Source organism: Panthera uncia, chromosome B1, assembly GCF_023721935.1.
Source record: "Panthera uncia isolate 11264 chromosome B1, Puncia_PCG_1.0, whole genome shotgun sequence".
Classification (NCBI taxonomy): domain Eukaryota; kingdom Metazoa; phylum Chordata; class Mammalia; order Carnivora; family Felidae; genus Panthera; species Panthera uncia.
In genome coordinates this window covers 131,245,950-131,265,237 of record NC_064811.1, presented here as the reverse complement: position 1 = coordinate 131,265,237, position 19,288 = coordinate 131,245,950, and the positions used below count along the sequence as shown (strand labels likewise).

Below are 19,288 nucleotides of genomic sequence, written 5' to 3'. Positions count from 1 at the left end.
TTCTGGTTGACTTAATGAGAATACAATATTGTAGTCAAATTGTGAAGTATGAGAACTGCTATAAAATGGTTGATAGTTTGTGGAGATGTACAGAAATAGATCTGTGTAAATTTACATCATGCAGTTTAGTTTTTCTTAAGGCTTATGTAGTGCATATCTTTCTTAAAGAGCCCTATCTCAACGTGAGAATAAAAGTAATAGCCATTTGTCAAGATAATTAATACTGTTAAACTTGCTGCAGTTAATTTAAGTATAAGTTTTCTTTTTTCCTCTTAGTTTTCTCCTGCTCTCCTTGACCTCCCAGGCATTTGTTTCTGTATCTTTTTTTTTTCCATTTGGGGGGACAGTGTTCCATTTCTCTTGGAAGAGGAATGGATGGACTTAGAGGAAACATAGGTAGAGAATTTTCAACATCAAAACTGGGTTTCACGGACAAGAATTTTCAAGGAAATGCTATGTTCAAACAGGTCTGTTTACTGGCTGGGAGGTCATGAATGCAGCTGGTCCATTTGCTGGCTGGGGGATTACACTATTATAAACAGTGCAAATACCATAAAGAAGGACTCTCAAATCTTCTTGTGGCCTCTGACAATGTCCAACCTGACAGTTATATCCTCAAAGTCTTCTCTGAGATCAGATGGTAGGGAAGTAGGTATTTTTCAATACGGTTGAAAAAACGAATGATAACGAGGTGTTGAAGAAGAATCTCTCCTCACAAAAGAAACTTCTGCTAGAGCCCTTAGAGTCCAGTTCAGTCCCTGTTTTGAATAAAAGTGTGTCTCTCGAATCTGTTCTAACGTAGGTTCAGCTTCTCTTTTTAGACATTTTGCCTCAGGATCTTCGGTTTAATTTTGACACTGTTGCTAGAAAGCTAGCTATTGCTAAAGAATGCTGTTAATGGATATATTCAAGCCAATTAAAAATATCATTGCTTTGGGGCGCCTGGGTGGCTCAGTCAGTTAAGTGTCCGACTTCAGCTCAGGTCACGATCTCACGGTCCGTGAGTTCGAGCCCCGCGTCGGCTCTGGGCTGATGGCTCAGAGCCTGAAGCCTGCTTCCGATTCTGTGTCTCCCTCTCTCTCTGCCCCTCCCCCATTCATGCTCTGTCTCTCTCTGTCTCAAAAATAAATAAACGTTAAAAAAAATAAAAAAAATATCATTGCTTTGAGAAGTAATTCAGGCAACCTATTTTCCTACCGTTAACTTAAGACTTTCATTTCTTTAAAGAGCCTTAACGTTTATATTTTATTTATATCTTAACATTACTTGAAGATTGACAAGACTTGTTGAGGGTGGTATGGGATGGGGAAATGATGTTTTCCAGCAGGGCAGAAAGATTAGAACATTTATGATCGTAGTTTGTTTAAACTTATTAGCTAGCCTTTGAGGGGCAATCATGTCCCAGTATAATTGCTCTCCATTTATTCTTGATGCCGCTGTGTGGAATTAACTGCTGAAACCCAAGATCTTGCTCCCCATATGATGTGTAAATCTCAGATGTTGTATATGGAAATGCAAACGCTTTATCACTTATCAACAACATTTAGTAGCATTTAAAACATAAGGGAGGAGGACATGTTTTGTAAAGAAGTGATTGGATTTATTATTTTTACTGCCTTTCGTATTATGCATAAGAGAATCGTAGGCTTATTACTTACACGTTATATGCATTCACCTGTGAACAGGAAAGACTAAACATAAGTGGGAAGCAGTAAAGTCTTATTTTTCAGCAATTGTAAAGACTGAAATAAATATAGTCCAATTTTGTTGTTTCTTAGGAATCATTTATGTGCCTAATTGAAAACTTAGCCTAAAAAAGAATTTTAAAAAAATTTTTTAATGTTTATTTATTCTTGACAAAGAGAGAGAGAGAACGAATGAGTGGGGGAGGGGCAGAGAGAGAGGGAGACCCAGAATTCGAAGCAGGCCCCAGGCTGTGAGCTGTCAGCACAGAGCCCCACACGGGGCCGAACCCAGGGACTGCGACATCATGACCTGAGCTGAAGTCGGACGCTCAACCGACTGAGCCACTCAGGCACCCCTAAAAAAGAATTTTAAAAATATTTTAAACAGTCACTAAAGGCATAAACTAATGGCCTTACTTGCATTTTTTTTCTGTGAGAGAGTTAAGTTTGTAAAGATTACCTTTTCATTAGTATTTTCATGGATGAATTTTAAACATCTTCCCATCAGAATGTCTGTACTGTATATATCCATTGTATGTTCACAAAGAAATAGGTAGCTACTTCCATATTTGAAATTGCTTGTAAACTCCAATCCGAATGTCGTAAATTATATGTCCAGCGTAGATAGAAAATGGACAGATGTTGAGTCTTCAAAACAGATGAGGTTCTTTAGTGATCATATTTTCTCTTAAGTTAGCTTGTTTGTTTGTCTATGTATTATGAATTTGTGCTTAGTGACATCGGCCAGTTTTTGTCATAATTATATTATTTCACATAAATGTATCCTGCTTAAAATATTTCAGAGCTTCTGATATTTTGTGTAAACTTTCTACATTGAATAATAGTTTTAGTTCAACAGGAGAGTTGATTAACTATTGAAAAATGAAATCAATAGTGAATCTTTAAAGGGAATGTTTCTTTTGTAATGTGAATTACTCCTAATTTAGTTCTATTCTACTTTAGCCTCTTTGGGGTGGCTAAAAATGCACAGCTTAACACAGGATAGAAAATAATACTATTGGGGCGCCTGGGTGGCGCAGTCGGTTAAGCGTCCGACTTCAGCCAGGTCACGATCTCGCGGTCCGTGAGTTCGAGCCCCGCGTCAGGCTCTGGGCTGATGGCTCGGAGCCTGGAGCCTGTTTCCGATTCTGTGTCTCCCTCTCTCTCTGCCCCTCCCCCGTTCATGCTCTGTCTCTCTCTGTCCCAAAAATAAAAAACGTTGAAAAAAAAAAAAAAAAAAAAAAAAGAAAATAATACTATTGCCTAAACATGGTTCACTATAATGGTGTGGGTATACAATTGTATTCATTATTAATTGGTGTGTAAAAGGCTTCACAGGGATTCTGTGCTTATATACTTGGCTATTTATCCTGTGGCATAATAGCTAATGTCATTGCCCATTATCTTTCATAACTGAGCCTTCATTTGAAAATGTAGTATCCCATTGTATAAAATCAAATTAGATTATTTTTACCATTACCTTAAGGCTAATATACCATACTGTCAAATCTTTACCATTCAGTATCTCATGCCTCAGTACCAGAAAAATTTTATAGATACTACTAGCTGTTATTTATGATGTTAATTCAGATATTTTAGAATGTGAAAAGGGAACACTAATAATAATCACACCAGGACAAGAGGCCTAAAGGAAGGCCACCCCAGGCAAACCCAAACATGTTCGCTATATGATGATTTTGGTTGCAAGTGTAAAAAATTCTAATTCTAACTGGCTTAAGTAATAAAAGTGATTTATTTAGACATGTACCTGAGAAGCCAAGAGATGGCATGAACTCACTGTGTGGTTTGAGCTGGGGCTAGCACCATCTTTCTGTGCTGCCATTTATCTGCCTAATTCTCTGCATTAACTTTTTGTTCAGATTGGATTCTGTTACAAGCTTAATGGCTACACAAGTCTGGATCTCACTTCTTCTGCCCCAAATGATCTCAACCCCAACTGTTGAAAAAAAGCCATTGGATTCACTCTGATTGACCCATCAAAATGATCCATGCAGTGAGGGAAATGGGCTTATGTTGGTTTTCCAGGCACAATTCTGGGGAGGGTCAATCCCAGCCTTTCTTTTCCAGTAGCTGCTTCACAGTAGTGATGGGATGTTGAGGATATGCTCACCATATTAACTTTTTTCTTATTGCATATGGAGGATTTGCTGTGAACTTCCTGAACAAAGACCCCCCGCCCCTTCTTGTCATTGATTCTAGTTAGATAGGCAGCTAATGGGTGAATTCTTGTATGTCTCTAAATGCAAAATAATTTAAATGTTTTATTGAAGATAGTTTCAGGTCAAGGAAATGGCAAAATTTCTATAAACGTTTTTTCCCCCTCCTAATCAACCTGTAGAAGGAAATCAGAAATTTGAAATCACTGCCTAAACATCACCGATTCTTGCTTAATTAACTTGATCTTTGCAAAATTAGAATCCTTGTACATATGACCGATGTTGCATTATCTTACATAGCAATCTATTCACTGGCATCACAAACCTTTGATACCTGATAGTGAATTTTCTCTCATTGTATTTTAATTAGACAGAATATGATAGACAAGGTTTCTCCTTTACATCCATACTGATTTACAATTATCAAGGTGATGAATTTAGAGTTATCATTTCATTTAAACTTTAAAACAGTTTATGATTATCTTTAGTTTAAAAAAGGAAATTCTGATATTAAGTGTCTTGCCTAAAATAACATTTTATCATCAGTTTATTCATACTTCAGAGTTAAGTTAATGATTATAATTATGGAAATCTCAGAGTGTGGTAAAATTATAGAACATGTTCTATTTTCTTAAAATAAGCATGTTAAGGGGCGCCTGGGTGGCGCAGTCGGCTAAGCGTCCGACTTCAGCCAGGTCACGATCTCGCGGTCCGTGAGTTCGAGCCCCGCGTCAGGCTCTGGGCTGATGGCTCAGAGCCTGGAGCCTGTTTCCGATTCTGTGTCTCCCTCTCTCTCTGCCCCTCCCCCGTTCATGCTCTGTCTCTCTCTGTGCCAAAAATAAATAAAAAACGTTGAAAAAAAAAATTAAAAAAAATAAAATAAAATAAGCATGTTAAGAAAATGGCAAATCTCTGTGACCTATCACCTTCAGCTGAAATACGTATGTAGCTATAATAGATGAACTTTGAGTAAGATATCAAATATGAATTAAAGGACCTTACTTAGAGGGAGTGTCAATTGTAAAATTTTCTTATCCTTATCATGTGCAGTCACTGTGATCTTAAGAATGAAGAATGGAATGTTGAAATAATAGGGAAATTTGTTTTCTGCCATGTTCTGGGATATCATTTTTTTATACGATCAATATGTGTTAGGTAGTGCCATGGGCAAGGCACAGAGGTAGACGGTGGTTAGCTTTTGGGTTCAGTAACATGCTTGTTTGTCTTTTAGGAATGAATAGTGTGGTGGGAGGTACGAAAGGTAAACCCATACATTATGATTAAAATAGGCAGTCCTAAAGGAATGTTATAGTGGAAGTCAAAGATGGAATCCTGAAAGAGGTAACATCTGAATGTTCTGGTAGCTGAAGGTTAGTTCACTACTATACCTAGCTTAGGAATAACATTAATGTATAGTCCTAAAAGTTGTCACATTAAGAGGACAAGGCTTTGTTTCGTTTGTGATATCCCAGTCACCTGGAACAGAGCATGAAACATAAGAGGTTTCTAATATGTAAGTTTTTTGACTATTCATTCCCTTGGGGAGTAAAATGATAATCTTCTGGGATAAATTCAAGAATCTCAATGGAGCATATCTTAAATAATTATATTTGTTTTATGGTTTACTTAAAACCATTATTTTCTTTTTCCTTAGTGAAAATGTATTATAATCTGTAAACAGTCGAGGGAGGCAGCGCTGTTGATTGCCTTTGTTTTATTTTGCTGTTGTTTTTAAGGTATGGGAAACAGTAGATTGAACCTATGTAGTATATCATTGTACTTTCGTATGAATAGTCAGAATTTTAAATATTAAACGTAAAAATAGGGTACTTCTATGTACATTGGAACTTATGGAAAGAGATTTGTTTGCATTATGGTGCTCAAGCTTGTCTTCTCTATACAGAATCAGGTAAGATTAGGACGGGATTATTCTGGGTTTTCTAGGCAAAAAGGCACCAGCTAAAGGAGTCAGTAAAACTGTGCATATGTGTATGTGTATCATATGAGTTTGACTATTATTAAAATTGAAGTTTGTTAATTGAGAGTTAATGAGAGCAAAAGCAGAGATATCTATATAAACAAATTAACAAGAATAGGATAAAGAAGGATTATTATAGACAAAAAAAAAAAGAAAAAAGAAAGAAAAGAAACTGAACAGAGCAAAGCACAAATAAGACCAATAAATACGTGTATTTATTAAGTAAGGATTTGGAAAGAGACGCAACTATTAGAGAAACATTTTTGTAAAAAAAAAACGTAATTTCAGAATAATGTACATTTGGAAGTAAACACATCAGAAATTTCACAGGATGTCTGGGAAGTCTACCAGTTTACAGGTGACCTGTCTCTACAGTTGCCTATATGGAACAGGAACAGATTTCTTCAGAACTCCAAAACTAACCAAGATTAGAGACATTTGTTGTTTACATTAGGTAAAATGTTACCCATTATGAGTTTCACATTATTTAGATATTATCTAGAAACCTCTTTTCTTCAGTTCTTTTTAAAACATTTTTAAGTATTATAATTTTTATTGCTTGTTACGTTTTTCTCATTCTTACCCTCTTTCCGTCATTGTAAACATGTCTTTAAGGGGACTAATACTACAAAATGCATGGCAAATATTATGAAATTGCTTTGACTTAATGCTAAAATAATTGAATAATATAGATACATGATTATATATCATTGAAATATATGTACATATGTAGTCAACAATTTTACAGTATTTACATTATTATTTTTATTGAGGTATAATTGATATATAACATTATATTAGTTCCAGGTGCACAGTATAATGATATGATACCTGTATACACTGCAAAATGATAGCCACAATAAGTCTAGGTAACATCCATTATCATACATAGTTAAAATTTGTGTGTGTGCGTGTGTGTGTGAGATAAGAACTTACTAGATTTACACTCTTAGCAAATTATAAATATACAGCATAGTATTATTACCTGTAGTCACCATGTTGTATAGTACATTACATCCCATGATTTATTTTGTAACTGGACGTTTGTGCCTTTTGACCCCACCCCCCTTCACCCATTTCACCCACCCTCCACTCTACCTCTGGTGATCACCAGTCTGTTCTCTGTATCTATGAGATCCTTTTTTGTTTTGTTTTTTTTTTCTAACATTCCACATGTGAGATCGTAAAGTATCTTTCTCTGTCTGACTTATTTTATTATAATGCCCTCAAGGTCCATCCATGTTGTTGCAAATTGCAGTTTCTTTTCCTTTTTATGGCTAATATTCTATTGTGTATATAAAGCACATTTCCTTTGTCCATTCACCCATCAGGGGACTCTTAAGTTGTTTCGATGTCTTAGCTATTGTAAACGATGCTGCAGTGAACATGAGGAGAAGCAGGTATCTTTTCCAATTAGTGTTTTATTAGTATTTACACTATTATCTCCTTCTTCCTTTTTTTTTTTCTATTTTTGATTCGCTTTAGTTTTCAATAATTTTTCCTTAAGAGAGGCTGGGCAAGATAATGTGAAAGGGTATACAATTATAAATTTTTAAATTTAGTGTTCATATATATTTTCATTTTTCATGCTAAATTCACTATCTAAGATGAACCAAGATTGATTCCTCTTTAGAATACATTGCCAGGAGTGTGTTGTAAATACTTTAGTGATTTGCCTAAAAACATTGGTTTTATTTCTTTGCTACTTTTCTTTGAGTGTACTGTCCAGTGGATCGTACATGTTCAATAAAATAGTCATAGAATATATACTTGTCTTTTCCTTAAAATACTAGTAAAGTTATATGTTTAGAAAGATTATTTTTTAAACAATGAAACTACAGATGTAGACTCCTAATTTAGTAGAACTTAATGTGTGTGTGTGTGTGGTTTTTTTTTTTTTTTTTTTTTCTGATTATAGCCCTGGTTGTTTGAGATTCACATGAAAGTTTGACAATCCGGTGTAAATCCTATGTGTTTGGTGGCAAACCTCACTGCATTTAGAGATGAGTTTTCGGGAGCAGTAACTTACAAGGAAGTTTACTATTCTTTGACCACAGAGGAGACCTAGATGTTTGGTCTTTAAATTATGTTTAATTAGAGTGTCATGGAAATGTGAATTATAAAGAAAAAAAAAAGATGTAAACACCATTTAAGTGTATACATTTTGGCAATGATCTTTTGTGACTGAGGTTATCAAAATAGAATTCAGATCTTTTCGTAGCTATTCGTTTTTCTAGATTGTATATGAAAAACATACACTGCTATATTTGTAATGAGTGCCTCGGTTTATATCAGACATTTTTTTAGACAAAATGGAGCAAATAATAAATTGTAGCCAATCTAAGTGAAGCCATTCACTTCTTGAGAGACAGAGACAGAGCATGAGCAGGGGTGGGGCAGAGAGAGAGGGAGACACAGAATCCGAAGCAGGCTCCAGGCTCTGAGCTGTCAGCACAGAGCCCAATGCGGGGCTTGAACTCATGAACCATGAGATCATGACCTGAGCCAAAGTCGGACGCTCAACCTACTGAGCCACCCAGGCGCCCCTAAATTTTCATGATTTTTATTTATTTTTTATATTTTTAAGAAAAATTTTTTTAATATTTATTTATTTTTGACGAGAGAGAGAGACACAGAGCATGAGTGGGGGAGGGGCAGAGAGAGAGGGAGACAGAATCTGAAACAAGCTCTGGGCTCTGAGCCGTCAGCACAGAGCCCGATGCAGGGTTTGAACTCACAGACCGCGACGGGGTTTGAACTCACAGACTGCGAGATCATGACCTGAGCTGAAGTCGGATGCTCAACCGACTGAGCCTCCCAGTCACCCCTGTTTTCATCATTTTTAAAAGAAAATTTGTCAGAATAGAAAAGAATTCATCTAACTTGATAGATCCATCTATGTTCTCAGGAGATAGATTGGTGCTAAATTATGTGCATAAAAGAAGTACTGATTATTTCATACAAGTTAATATAGCCAATAGCAGTATTAAATATTAGCATCCAATAAGAGAGAGCATGTTTCTGAATAGGTTACTTATTACTGAGGAGAATGGTGACATTAAATGATTTAATTTAAAAATTCTGTGGCAACTAACACATATTTACTAATATGATGATTTTTCTTCATAATGCACACTGGTATATATTCAAAGAACTTATATTGGTCTTAACCCTGTCTTCCAACCCTGACCATATAAAATAATACTTACCAGACTGATTGTTGAAATAGCCAAGTTTAAGAGAATGAAAAAGCTGCTTGAAGAATCATAACTTCAACTTACTAAGTTATTATTTTTTTTTAGCAATAAGACAGGTTATTCTTTAACCTCAAAATCTAACAGCTAATACATGACCCTTGATATTCAGTCTTTTAAATTCAAGAAATTTCTTTTTTTTTTTTTAATTTTTTTTTTTAACGTTTATTTATTTTTGAGACAGAGAGAGACAGAGCATGAACGGGGGAGGGACAGAGAGAGGGAGACACAGAATCCGAAACAGGCTCCAGGCTCTGAGCTGTCAGCACAGAGCCTGACGCGGGGCTCGAACTCACGGACCGCGAGATCATGACCTGAGCCAAAGTCGGCCGCTTAACCGACTGAGCCACCCAGGCGCCCCAAATTCAAGAAATTTCTAAGAAAAGTAGTCTTTAATTGCATTTTATCAATGTGAAATAATGTAATTTGAGTAACATAAATACTCAATGAACAGTTGCTACAATCACTGCTGAAGAATGGGGGCAAATTCACTATTTGTATTTAAAAACATTTTTTTTAAATTTTATTTTTGAGACAGAGAGAGACAGAGCATGAGTGGGGGATGGGCAGAGAGAGAGGGAGACACAGAATCCAAAGCAGGATCCAGGTTCTGAGCTGTCAGCACAGAGTCCGAAGCGGGGCTCGAATCCACGAGCTGTGAGATCATGACCCGAGCCGAAGTCGGACACTCAACCCACTGAGCCACCCACGTGCCCCACTGTTTGTATTTTTAAAAATAGAATTAAATGCAAGTTTCTTTTTAATATGACTCATATTTGATAAGTTCTTGGAGGATGAGGGCCTTAAGTCGGCTTTGTTATGATTTCAGGAATCCATGAGTTGGTAGTTTGACATTTCAATAATTAAGACTAATGTGTTATGTTCTTTCAAGTATAAAAGTACTGAGGTTTTTATTCAATATTGTTAAAATAGTTCCTTTTTGGGGTGCCTGGGCAGCTCAGTCAGTTAAGTGTCCGATCTTGGCTCAGGTCATGATCTCGCAGTTTGTGAGTTTGAGCCCCACATCAGGCTCCATGCTGATAGCTCAGGCCCTGGAGCCTGCTTCGGATTTTGTGTCCCCCTCTCTCTCTGCTCCAGCCCTCCTTGCACTCTGTCTCTCTCTGTCTCAAAAATGAATATTAGAAAAATGAAAAATAATAATAATTCTTTTTTTTTTCTGGGTGAGTTCTGAAAAGAGTGATACTTGGTTTCTGTTGTGTGAGACATACCCAACACATGTTTGGGTTAAAATATGGATGATAGAACAAACATTTATTTTGAAACCTGCAGTTTTCGAGATGTCTGTTCTAAATGTGTGTCTATGCCTCTATTTTTGCTTTAGGAGTACAAGATCCCCAGCATGAGAGAATTATTACTGTGTCTACTAATGGAAGTATTCACAGCCCGAGGTTTCCTCATACTTATCCAAGAAATATGGTCTTGGTATGGAGATTAGTAGCAGTAGAAGAAAATGTTTGGATACAGCTTACATTTGATGAGAGATTTGGGCTTGAAGACCCAGAAGATGACATATGCAAGTAAGTTACCATATTCTTGAAATTCAAACAGAGTGTAACGACTGTTATAGTTTTTCAAGTTGCTTCATTTTAATGATGTGATTTTATTTTATTTTTTTCAATATATGAAATTTACTGTCAAATTGGTTTCCATACAACACCCAGTGCTCATCCCAAAAGATGCCCTCTTCAATACCCATCACCCACTCTCCCCTCCCTCCCACCCCCCATCAACCCTCAGTTTGTTCTCAGTTTTTAAGAGTCTCTTATGCTTTGGCTCTCTCCCACTCTAATGTCTTTTTTTTTCCTTCCCCTCCCCCATGGGTTTCTGTTAAGTTTCTCAGGATCCACATAAGAGTGAAAACATATGGTATCTGTCTTTCTCTGTATGACTTATTTCACTTAGCATAATACTATCCAGTTCCATCCACGTTGCTACAAAGGGCCATATTTCGTTCTTTCTCATTGCCATGTAGTACTCCATTGTGTATATAAACCACAATGTCTTTATCCATTCATCAGTTGATGGACATTTAGGCTTTTTCCACAATTTGGCTATTGTTGAAAGTGCTATTATAAATATTGGGGTACAGGTGTCCCTATGCATCAGCACTCCTGTATCCCTTGGGCAAATTCCTAGCAGTGCTATTGCTGGGTCATAGGGTAGGTCTATTTGTAATTTTTTGAGGAACCTCCACACTGTTTTCCAGAGCGGCTGCACAAGTTTGCATTCCCACCAACAGTGTAAGAGGGTTCCCGTTTCTCCACATCCTCTCCAGAGTAATGATGTGATTTCAAATGGCATCTTTTGTTCTGTTTTTCTCATGTTTTTCTGATGATCCAAGAAATTTACCTTATTTAAGCTATGTTTCATTTAAAATCAGGAGACACATACTGTACATATGCATTCATTGGTTCATCTACTGAAAATGGTTTGAAGTAACTTATGGCACAAAGTACATATAGAATAAAACAATTTGACATGACGCGTAGAGAAAGAAAAGCCAAATAAAGAAATGTAGTTGTGCCAGAAAACCTAAGTTATGATTAGTGCTGAAAATTTTACATTTTCTCTTCCCAATAGCCAAGTCAATAAAATAAACAATAAGTATTTAAAAGAAAAAGCAGTGCCCATGGGTGCATACTACCTAAATACACACACGGATGCTTACACACACACACACGATTAAAGAAATTTGGATATTTCGTCACAAAGAAGAAATGCAATTCTGAAAACAGAATTAGAAGTTTAGACTAACATTATGGTCTGCCAGGTAGAAATTCATCATAATTCTCCTAGAGGCATTCATGAACCAAAGTCAGCTGGAGTCTTTCACCCACGCAAAAGACCACCTACTGTATGTCATACAAATATTACTCTTTAAATCCTATGTGAATACACTTGTCAAGGTTGGGTGGTCTTATGAAGACTTTTCACTTCAATGGCATTTGTATATCATGAAAATATTTTACTTGAGCTTCTTTGTGGGGTTGTTTTCTCTTTGATATACAAGTTAAAAGAGAATTTTCACTTTATGGTATATTACAGATAAATATTTCAATGCAAATGAAATAAACTTTGTACTTGCTGTCATCACAGTTTGTATCTTTAACATTTGTGTAATGACTTTTTTTCACATTTCTTCTGTGACTATGCATTTCATGTTATTTTTTTTTCTCTTACATCTGTAATCTTTGACTTTGAGAACTGGAAGCTATTCTAGCTGCCTTTAGAGACTGTTATTCAACCCTTCATTTTATGGATAAGGAAACAGACCAGAGAAGGAAAGTAGCAGCCCTAGATACCATTCATATTTTATGCCTAAACAAATGCTAAGATCCATTTTTCCTAACACACATGTAGATAGTTTTTCACCATGCTAGACTGCGCCTCCTGGCTTCTTTTCATATGCTGGATTCCATAGCCTTGTTAAAAATTATGATGGCTTTAAGATTTTGCTCTCCTTGAAAAATCTTAGCACGTTAATCTACAACAGTTTCGTGCATGCTGACCAAAGACAGGAGTCTTCTGGGTCAGAGACATCAACAGCAGTAGCCAGAATGTTAGCCCTTCTTGTGCCACGTTCTCTAGTTCCTGTTCCTACAGGTCAACGCCAAACGGGCCACTTAACACCTGCACGCCTGGGAGGTTGTGTTACAGGAGAGGCATTATATGCATGTGTGTGTGATGTATATTAGTAGTTAAGTAACAAAAATTAAACCATCATCCAGCATGCCTCGCCTAACTTGTGACTGAGCTTTACTCATTATTAGGCTCAACTTAAGAAAAGTGACACTTTCAATAATTCTGAACCTCCTTTCCCTTGTTTCTCCCTAATTACACCTTCTTGTCCCTGCGAATATAATCATTGTTCTAAGCGTTTTTTTTCCCGTCTACTGATTTTCTCTATAATTTTACGATTGTCCATTTCTCTATGTACTTTCCTATAAAGAGTAAGTTGGTTATTTTTTTGGCCAGTGTTTGAAATATAGATCAATGGGATAATACTGTATTTAAACTGAAAAATGTGATATTTTAACGTCAGTTCATGTTGACGCAGATAGCTTAGATCATTTGTTTTCCTTGATGCATAGTATTCTGGTGTATGGTGAACGTTTTTGGTCTTTTCTACTTGATGAATGTTTGGCTTGTTCTCCTTGTCTGAAAGTACAAGAAAAAAAAATTCTGAGTCTATATCTAAGAACCACATTGCTGTCTTAATGCATTTACATTTTCAATGTTAGTAGGTAGAGTTAAGTTGATTTTTAAAATGACCAATTTATATTTCTACCAACAATATGCAAATATTTCTGTTACACCACATTCTCAACAACCTTTTGGTTGTCATTCTTTTCATTTTTGGTAGTATGGAAAGTATAAAATTGTACCTCAATATTAATTTTTATTTTTGTTTTCTGATTACTAATGAGGTTGATAAATTTTTATATTATTATTGCCCACTCATATTTACTTTTCTGTGAAATGTCTGTTCATATCTTTTATACGGTTCTTAGTAGACTGCTTGGCTATTTAAATTTTGCTTTTCTTTTTTAAAAAAATTATGATTATTTTATTTTTGAGAGAGAGAGAGAGAGTGAGCGGGGGAGGGAAAGAGAGAGAGGGAGACACAGAATCCGAAGCAGGCTCCAGGCTCTGAGCTGTCAGCACAGAGCCCGACATGGGGCTCGAACCCATGCACTGTGAGATCGTGACCTGAGCCAAAGTCAGATGCTCAACCGACTGAGGCACCCAGGCACCCCTAAATTTTGCTTTTGTTATTTAAGTCTTTGATTCATCTGTAATTATTTTTGTCTCTGGTGTGAGGTTTTTCATTAGGGTATCCAGTAGTGTCCCCGAATCATGTACTAAATAATCACTCTTTCCCCCAGGGATACGCAGAGCCAGTAGATTTGTAATCAGATTTCTGCATACGATTTGTTCTGGTACCTGGGGCTCTGTTCCTTTGCTCAGTTGTGTCTTAATGATGCTGTCTTAATCATGTAGCATGTAGAAGCTCTGTGATAGGGAAGTCTCACCTCTTGTTTCTTCTCTTTTGGAACATCTGTGCTATTTTTCATTAATATATTTTTAGAAATAGGTGGCCAAGTTCCTTGAAAACTCCTGTTGTGATTTTTATTGTGATAGCATTGGATATATAAATCATTTTGATGAGAGTTGACATCTTTATAGAAATAACTTTCTATCTTGGAGAACTTTTGTTTCTCCACTTATTGGAATCTTCTTTATCATCTATACATTTTTCAAATGTTCCTTTTAGAGATGTTATGCATAATTATTTAGATTTATTTTTATATTATTTATAGACTTGCTAAAATCCCCTTCCTGAAAAATATATTCTATTTGTATATTGCTGGTAGTTAGAAATGCAGTTGATTTTTTTTTTTTTTTGTATTGATCTTATATCCTGCACACTTGCTATAAGCTCTTTTATTTATTTCGTAATTATTCTGGGAACTGTTTTGGATTTAAACAAAAAAAAAATCACATGATTTGTGAAAAAAAAGATTCCTTTCTCCCTTTCAGTTTCTCTACTCTTTCTTTTCCATCTCTTATTAAGCTGTAGATTGTCTTAGTAGGTATCCCTGTCATCTTTCTGATTTTAGAGTTTCTTTAAAAAAAAAAAACTTTAAAATTTGGAATAACTTTAGATTTATGGAATGCTGCAAATATAGTGCAGAGAATTTCTATACATTCTTAACCTGGGTTCCTCCAATGTTAATATCTTACGTAACCATGTTATATTTGCATCATTGAAAACCTGACATTCTTGCAATACTCTTAACTACAGACTTTATTCAGATGTCAGTGGTTTTCTCTCGTTATGTCCTTTTCCTGTTTTAGGATTCTTTCTAGGATAAGCATATTGCATTTGGTCCTCATTCTTATCCAATCTGTGACAGTCCGTCTCTTTCATTTTATTCCTCGACCTTGACAGTTTTGAAGAGTATTGATCAGATATTTTGTAGAAGGTCCCTCAGTTTAGGTTTTTCAGATCTTTTCTCATGATTGCACTGAGGTTATGGATTTGGGGGAAGAATTCCAAATAGATGATATTCTGTTCTCCTCATATCATATCAGAAGGTACATTCTGTCTCCCTTACTTATCACTGATGATGTTAATCTTGATCACTGAGGGTGGGTTGCTCCTCTGGTAAGGAAGTATGTTTCCCTTTCATTAGCTGTTAACTGGAGGCATGTAACTAAGTCCAGTACATATTCAAGGAGGAGTGATTAAGTTCTGTCTCCTGGAAGGGGGTTATTTGGAATTTTTCAGAACAGAAAATTTGTGTTTTTTCCTTCTTCCCTCCTTCCTAACTCCCTTCCTTCCTTCCTTCCTTCCTTCCTTCTTTCCTTCCTTCCTTCCTCTGTCATTTATATCAGTATAGACTCATGGATATTTATTTTATTACTTGTGTTATAATCCAGTGGTATCATTATTTACTTTACAACTGAAATTGTTCCATCTTTGGCCAGCGGGAGTAAAAATTGTGCTGTTAATATACCAATATTGATTATGAAGATTTTTTAAAATTTTATTTAAACCCAAGTCAGTTAACATATCAGGTAATAATGGTTTCAGGAGTGGAATTTAGTGATTCATCACTTCTGTAGGGTATGATGATTAGTGGAGATTCTTTTTTTTTCTTTATTATGTCAAGTACTTCCTTAGTTTGTTAAGAGACACTTTTCCCATTTGGGAAAATTTTTTTTATTTTTTTTAATTTCTGCATTTAAAAAGAAGTTATAGACATAATGACACTTTATACTTCACCATAAATCGCCTAAAACCAAGGATATTTCCTATGTCATTTCAATACCGTTTTCACATGCAAGAAATTTAATATTAATATGAAATTATTACCTAATACATAGTTGATTTTCCAGTCTCCTGATCCCAAAATGTTAACACTTTTTTATTTTCTTTTTTGTTATTATGTTTTGATTTTGAACAAATCATTGACTATATATTGCATTCGGTTATTATAACTCTTTCCTTGCCTTTTCTTGGCTGTTATGACATTGTTTTTTTTAAACAGTCCAGGACATTTATTCTGCAGAATCTCTTAGTGTCAATTTCTTTGAATATGTCTTCATAGTTAGGTCCTGCTTAAATATTTTGGCCAGAATGTTCTCTAGGTGATGGGCACTTCTCATTGCTCTTAATTCCAGTTTATTGTATTATCAGTGATGTGAGTTTGATTTCTCAATCCTGTTTTAGTTGTATCCTACCAATTTTGATAATGTGGCATTTTTATTTTTGTCCATTTGAAGATATTTAAAATGTCCATTGTTTGCTTCTTTTAAGCCATTATCATATAGAAGCATATTGTTCACATTTTATATAAAACTGAGGGTTTTAAGTGCAGATTTGAGGCTTTTAAATGAGAGATTTCTAAATTCACTTAATTTGGAGTAAAAAAATATGGCTTGTTTGTCTATGACTGTTTAAAATGTAAGACTTGGCTTTATTAGCTTCAGATTTTTAAGTTTTCCAAATGTACTTAAAAAGAGAGTATATTCTTCAGTTGTGTGGTGCAACTCTGTATATGTCCATTATATTAATTTGTGCAGTTGATCTGATCACAGCATCAGTATCTTTCCTGAATTTTTTTTTGATGTATCAGTTACTAAGAGAGGTATTAAATTCTCCTAATAGAGGATAAATACACTTGTTAGTTTCACCATGTAGGCCTACCTTTTTGCTTTATGTGTTTTTTGCTTTATATGTTTAATTTTTTTTGCTTTGTATGTTTTTATCATCATATTATTATATATTATTATTATATTATTTTTTGCTTTATAGATTTTTAAATTATGTTAGTTGGTGCACAGAAGTTCAGAGCTCTGACCTTGTTTAGTCTTCATTGATGTTTTGGTTTGGCTTTAAAGTATATTATGCCTATCATATTAACAAACTACCTCAGGTAACTGCAATCATTATTTGCCTGACATTCTTTCCATTCGTTTACTTTCACCTTTCCTGTGTCTTTCTTTGTGCATGTGTGTGTGCATGTTAGTATGTACATCTGTGTGTGTTTTTGTTTTCTCTTATGAAAGGAATGTGAGTAGCAATAAAATAAAGTTCAGTAAAAAAAAATCTTTATATTTAACTTAGGAATTTCATATAGTGCATTGTTTCTTATTATGTATATAACTTTGGGTTTGTACTTCATTTTTCTGTTTCTTCAGTTTCCTTCCTTGCATTTATTAATCTTCTTGTTCCATTTTTCTTTTCTGTGAATTTAGAAAGTATACATCCATTGTCACTTTTAAGTGACTACCTTAGAAATGCCTATTTAACGTAATATCTAAAGCTAATCCATGTTTAGATCCCCATCCTCAAAATATAAAATTATCTGAGAACATGTTAACTGCTGTGGAATGCTCACTCCCCAAATACCACCACACCTGGTTGATAAGACAGAGCTGTGTTTATGGCTTCCCATGATGACAGAGAACACCGCCTCCACGGTTTTAGTCGTGTCTGGGTGGGGGGGGGGGGGAAGCAAAACCAGATCTTGTTGAGAATTTGAAGTTTGGTTTAAAATGGATCCTTCAGTGTGGAAATTTGATTAGAATTGGGAAAGGCTCATGATATAATAGCTTGGAATCTATTGAAACAAGGCAAGGACTTTCGGGGTGAGGGGTTCAGCAGTGCTGGATTGTGAACTGTTGCTGCTTTTAGTTGAAGGAGTTAACGGCTCTTCAGGGAAGTTCCATATAGCCTGGGCAATAATGAAGACACTAAAATAGTAATGTCTTGTTACTGTAAACTGTTAACGGGGGGGGCGGTAGGTGATCTCATTCTTATTGTCCATGCTGGTTTGGTTCTCATTGCATTTGACCCCACTCCTGATGGTATGTGTCATAGAGACTGAGGATTTCAGTTTTGTATTTTTTAACTTTGTATGTAAGACATTTTATTATTTTCTTTTTTTTTAAGTTTATTTACTTATTTTGAGAGAAAGAGAGCACATGTGTGTGCAAGTGGGGACAGGGCAGAGAGAGAGGGAGAGAGAATCTCATAAGCTGTTAGATCATGACCTGAGCTGAAATTAAGTCAGATGCTTAACCAGCTGAGCCACCCAGGTGCCCCATATTTTCTGTGAACAATATTTCTTTAGCTATACCCATGTGTCTGCTTTTGGTGCCCCGAATATGTCTTCATAGTTAGATCCTGCTTGCATTTCAGAATTTTTCTGCGTTTTTCTTGCATTTCACAGTTTGTTTTGTAGAATTATTTTACTTCCTCCTTAAGTAGAGTGTTTAAAAGTCTCTTAAGTGAAAGCCTGTTGGCAATAAGTGCTCAGCTCTTCTGTATTTAAAAATGTCTTTATTTTACTTCCATTCTCAGAAGTTAGTCAGAATGGATATAGGATTTGAAGTTGTGTGTTTATTATGTTCTCAGTAGCTTGAAGATACCATTCAACTGTCTTACGGCTGCTGAGAAGACAGTCATCAGATTGTGGACATAGCCTTATAGTCTGCCACTGAGTGGTCCATTTTACAGAGAGAGACATGTGCATAGCAGGGGTGTGAGGGAAGGGATGGGGTTAGGGTCCGGCTCGGGGCTTCTTCTCTTGTACCACTTGTGGCTCATTACACCCTCAACTCCTGCTTTTGTGCCCCAGGACCCAGCAGATACTGACAGGACTACAGGGCATATTTTACCTCACTGAAACCTTCACTTCTTATGCTTATTTGTCTTCCAAAGAATTCTCTTATTTTCCTGATGTCTCACTATTACCTTAAAACCACTTCTTTTCTTTCAGTCATTTATTCAGCAATTTTGTTTTTAATGTGCCCAGGGGGGTTTCTCTGCCTAATTTTGTCGACCATGTGGCTGGAATGTAGACTGTCGTCGAGCAGAATAAAGTTTTTCCTTAACACGGCTTGGTACTCTCAAGCTCAAGTTTAAAGTTGTTTTTTTGTTTATTATTATTATTTTTTTTTTAGAGAGAGAGAGCACGAGTCAGCGAGCGTGGCAGAAGGAGAGAGAGAGAAAGAATCTTAAGTGGGCTCCATGCTGAAGCAGGGCTAGATCCCAGGACCGTGACCCTGTGTTTTAATGGCAACATTAACTTCTCTCCATTATAATGCCGTAGAACAAAAATACATATGTTGGCCCCATCCAAGTGCATTTTAAGAATTTAA

At 35.8% G+C, this 19,288-nt stretch overlaps 1 protein-coding gene across 5 annotated transcripts in view; it reads left to right on the top strand.

Moving 5' to 3' along the window:
• PDGFC (platelet derived growth factor C) overlaps positions 1–19,288 on the top strand; it is a 203,451-nt gene that overhangs the window by 103,620 nt on the left and 80,543 nt on the right. For all 5 annotated transcript variants that reach the window (XM_049632345.1, XM_049632347.1, XM_049632343.1 and 2 more), the window contains one exon: positions 10,437–10,632. In XM_049632345.1, the coding sequence (XP_049488302.1) occupies positions 10,437–10,632 (196 nt within the window). The remainder of the gene's footprint in view (positions 1–10,436; positions 10,633–19,288) is intronic.